The sequence below is a fragment of the Merops nubicus genome, unplaced genomic scaffold, assembly GCF_000691845.1.
Source record: "Merops nubicus isolate BGI_N331 unplaced genomic scaffold, ASM69184v1 scaffold5246, whole genome shotgun sequence".
Taxonomy (NCBI): Eukaryota; Metazoa; Chordata; class Aves; order Coraciiformes; family Meropidae; genus Merops; species Merops nubicus.
The window spans coordinates 1-4,102 of NW_008616851.1; the positions used below are offsets into that span (position 1 = coordinate 1).

Consider the following 4,102-nt stretch of genomic DNA (forward strand, 5'->3'; position numbering starts at 1 on the left):
CTCTGCTTTGGGGGGTCGCTCTAATGACACCCGATGAGGGTACAGGACCCTCCTCCGTTTTGAGGAGTTCCCTCTCATGGCACCTAAAATGAGCAGGTGGGGACCCCCTCTTTGTTTTTTTGGGGTCTCTCATGGGACATGGAAGGATGGGGTGCCTTTTGCTTCGGGGACAGCTTCCACAGCACTTTTCTGGGGCGGTAGTATCCTGTCTGCACGTCCCCAGGCTGAGGGACAAGAGTGGGGGATGAGCCCCCTGAGTTTGCTTTGGGAGCACCCTCTCCCATGGTGGGACCTTGGGTTTTTCCCACACCTTTGTGGGGTGTGCTAAGGCAGTGGAGGGGTCCCCGGATTTTTGGGGAGGCTGTGGTGGCCCTCAGCTGGGGTGCCCAGAAGAGGGCTGGCTCCCAGCGTGAGGTGCGGGAGGGGAGGACGCCGTGCCGAGCTGCCATGCCGGAACCTTCTCCCCCACAGACGGGCGCCAGGAGCGCGTCATGTTCGACAAGATCACGTCGCGCATCCAGAAGCTCTGCTACGGGCTCAACGCTGACTTCGTGGATCCCGTGAGTCTGTCCTTTGTCCTGGCTGCTGCTCGCGCCCTCCTGGGGCTCTGCTAGCAGCCGACGGCCCTGAGCCGGCCTCTCCCGCTCACGCTGCGTGGCCGAAGCCGAGCGGGGCAGCCTGGGCAGGAGCTCCTGGCAAATGCTTTGTTAACGTGCAGGGGGACGATCCCTGCCCTGCTCCTGCTGGCCACGCTGGTGCTGACCCAAGCCAGGATGCTGGTGGCCTTCTTGGCCCCCTGGGCACACGCTGCCTCCTCTCCAGCCGCCTGTCCACCAACCCCCCAGGTCCTTTCCCTGGGGCACTTTCCAGCCCCTCTGCCCCAGCCTGGAGTGCTGCAGGGGGTGGTTGTGACCCAAGGGCAGGATTTGTCCCTTGGCCTGGTTGAACCTCATCCCACTGGCCTTAGCCCATCCATCCAGCCTGGCCAGGTCCATCTGCAGAGCTTCCTACTCTCAAGCAGATTGAGGCTTTCGTCTTACATAGTCAAACCATCAGAGGCTTTTTTTCCTGCCAACCTCCAGGATTTTGCTCTTGCAGGCCCAGATCACCATGAAGGTGATTCAGGGGCTGTACAGCGGCGTCACCACGGTGGAGCTGGACACGCTGGCTGCCGAGACAGCCGCCACCCTGACCACCAAGCACCCCGACTACGCCATCCTGGCGGCCAGGATCGCCGTGTCCAACCTGCACAAGGAAACAAAGAAAGTCTTCAGTGGTGAGTCTCTTTGGGTAGCAGTTAGTCAGGAAGGTGGGTGGGAGTTTCAGCTGTTTAGGGATGTAAAATTATTAACAAATAAATAATGATACCAAGAAGGGAGAAAGGAATCCAGTGCGTTTGTAGAGCTGGAAGGGCTTGGGTGACATACTCAGGTCTGTGGATGTTCTGTCCCTTGTAGATGTGATGGATGATCTCTACAACTACGTAAACCCTCACAATGGGAAGCACTCGCCAATGATCTCCAAAGAAACTCTAGACATAGTCTTGGCCAACAAAGATGTACGTAACCTTTGTTTTCTAAGTTTTAAAAATGCCTTGAAGTAGTTCAGAGAATTGTTTTTTCATCTTTTTAAGTGAGCCACATTTGGTTTAGGACAAAAAAACAAAAGCAAAAACCAGTGCAGGTGATGAGTGCTCTGTTGTGGAGGGTCTGAAAGAGAGGATGGAGGAATTTCCTTCGTGTAAGGATGTTGCTGCTGTAGAATCGATTTTCTTCGATGTCCTTATAGTTGTAGTCAGCAGCACTAATTAACCTGAGGAAATTTTCATGCCTTAATCTGTGTTGTATGTGCAGAAAGGAGAGATGAGGTTTGGTTTCTGATTTCAAGTTGTTCCAGGGCTGTTCTTACATGGAAGTCATGTTCCTGTTCTGATTCTATCTCATGCCTCTGAGTGTCTGGTTACACTTCAGGAGAGCAGAGCCAACAATGTGTGTTGCACTTGGAAAAAAAAAGTTAAAACTGTGCATTTGTTGTTTCAAGCCCAGTGCCCTTCCTGACTTTATTCCTCTGGTGTCTCTTTCACTTGAGATTTCAGGCCAGAAATGCTGAACGATGACCCCATTGTTAGATCTTAATGTGAGGCACAAAAAAGCTGGTTGTAAATGTCATTTTTTTTCTGTTATTTCCTCCCAGCGCCTGAATTCTGCCATTATCTATGACCGAGACTTCTCCTACAACTACTTTGGTTTCAAGGTAAAAGTCATGTTACTGATGATAATGAGGGTGGCTGCTTTGATGTTGTTCTGAGCTGAGTCTTGGGAGGGACAGGAGTTGGAAGCATGGAATCATGGAGTTGTTCTGGTTGGAAGAAACCTTTCAGATCGAGACCAGCCATTCCCCCAGCACTGCCAGGTCCCTACTAACCCATGTCCCTCAGCACTTGTGCTCTAGATCCTCATCCCTGCCTTCAACAGAAGCACTAACCCTGCACTCCAGTGCTGCTCTTGTTAATGATAGAGGATATAAGGTGACTCATGGCTAAAAAAACCCAATTCCACTGTAAGATTCCAGCACTAAGGACTCTAGACTTTGGATTATAGAGTCATAGAATTGCTCAAGTTGGAGAGGACCTTTAAGATCATTTAAATCTGACCCTAACTATGCCCATATTATTATGCAGTGGTGGTGAAGCACACAGCCAGTCACAGAATCCCTAACTCCCAGCACGGTGGGGTAGGAAGGGACCTCTGGAGATCATCTCCTAAAACCCCCTGCTCCAGCAGGTCACCCACAGCAGGGTGCCCAGGATCACATCCAGGTGGGTTTGGGATCTCTCCAGAGCAGGAGACTCCACAGCCTCTCTGGGCAGCCTGCTCCAGGCTCGGCCACCCTCACACCAAAGAAGTTTCTCCTCCTGCTCAGGTGGAACCTCCTGGGTTCCAGCTGGTGCCTGTTGCCCCTTGTCCTGTCACTGGGCACCACTGACAAGAGTCTGGCCCCAGCCTCTTGCCCCCCGGGGCCCTTTAGCTCTTGTCCAGCACTGATCAGATCCCCTCTGAGGCTTCTCTTCTGCAGCTCAGCAGCCCCAGGGCTCTCAGCCTGTCCTGGCACAGAGATGCTCCAGGCCCCTCAGCAGCTTTGCAGCCTCCACTGGACTCTCTCCAGTAGCTCCTGGTCTCTCTGGAGCTGGGGAGCCCCGTGCTGGACACAAGACTCCTGAGGTGGCCTCACTGGGGCAGAGCAGAGGGGCAGGAGAACCTCCCTTGTCCTGCTGGCCACACTCATCTTTATGCACCCCAGGAAACCACTGACCTTTTTGGCCACTTTCAGGGCCACTCTCCCTCCTTGCCAGTCCTGCTTTCACAGCTACTCTGCTTTTGACCCACATGAGTTGTTACTGCAGTGCAGCCTCCTTCACCCAAAGCAGAAGGCCCCATGTGAGGTGTGTCAATGGAATCTCTGGGCAGAGACCCTCGGTCCTTAGAGAGATTCAGATGAACCATCTGAAGTGCCTCAAAACAGTGAAACACCCTCTGGAGGGGCCGCTGCATTTTGCCCTAAAATGATTCAGCAACGCAGCATGCTCCAAGGGGAGCAGGAGGAGCAGATGGTGGGGACACAGTAGACTGGTGTGGTTGTGGGGGAGATGTTCCAGCAGGGTGGAAGATAACGGATGCGTGGGATGACATGCTGAGAACAACTGCTACAGAAAACAATGGGGAGAAACAAAAATCCCTTTTTTGGTTTATTAAGAATCAGATTATTGCCTTGAGGAACAGCACAAGCTGGGGGGGGGTTCAACAGCGTTCAGCACTGTGTCCTGCAGAACAGTTAGAGCCCAACTCTTGAAACATCAGAGCAGCCAAGGACACACAACGGAGCCAGGAGGAGGGGATGTGATTCATTCAGGACAGTGCTTTGGGCAGGTACTTCTTGTTTTTTCAAGCCCACCAACTCCAGTGCCCTCCTCCAAACCTAGATGATTCTGCAGCCACCCCCTGCAGTGCTCCAGGCTGGGGCAGAGGGGCTGGAAAGTGCCCCAAGGAAAGGACCTGGGGGGCTGGTGGACAGGCAGCTGGGAGATGAGGACGGGTGGGCGCAG

At 53.4% G+C, this 4,102-nt stretch overlaps 1 protein-coding gene across 1 annotated transcript in view; it reads left to right on the forward strand.

The window, feature by feature from the left end:
• Positions 1-476: 476 nt before the first annotated feature.
• The window catches only part of RRM1 (ribonucleotide reductase M1), an 18,302-nt gene continuing 14,676 nt past the window's right edge, over positions 477-4,102 (forward strand). The window contains exons 1-4 of the mRNA XM_008942945.1: positions 477-560; positions 1,099-1,276; positions 1,458-1,558; positions 2,194-2,253. Coding sequence (XP_008941193.1) covers positions 492-560; positions 1,099-1,276; positions 1,458-1,558; positions 2,194-2,253 — 408 coding nt within the window. The 5' untranslated portion in view covers positions 477-491. The remainder of the gene's footprint in view (positions 561-1,098; positions 1,277-1,457; positions 1,559-2,193; positions 2,254-4,102) is intronic.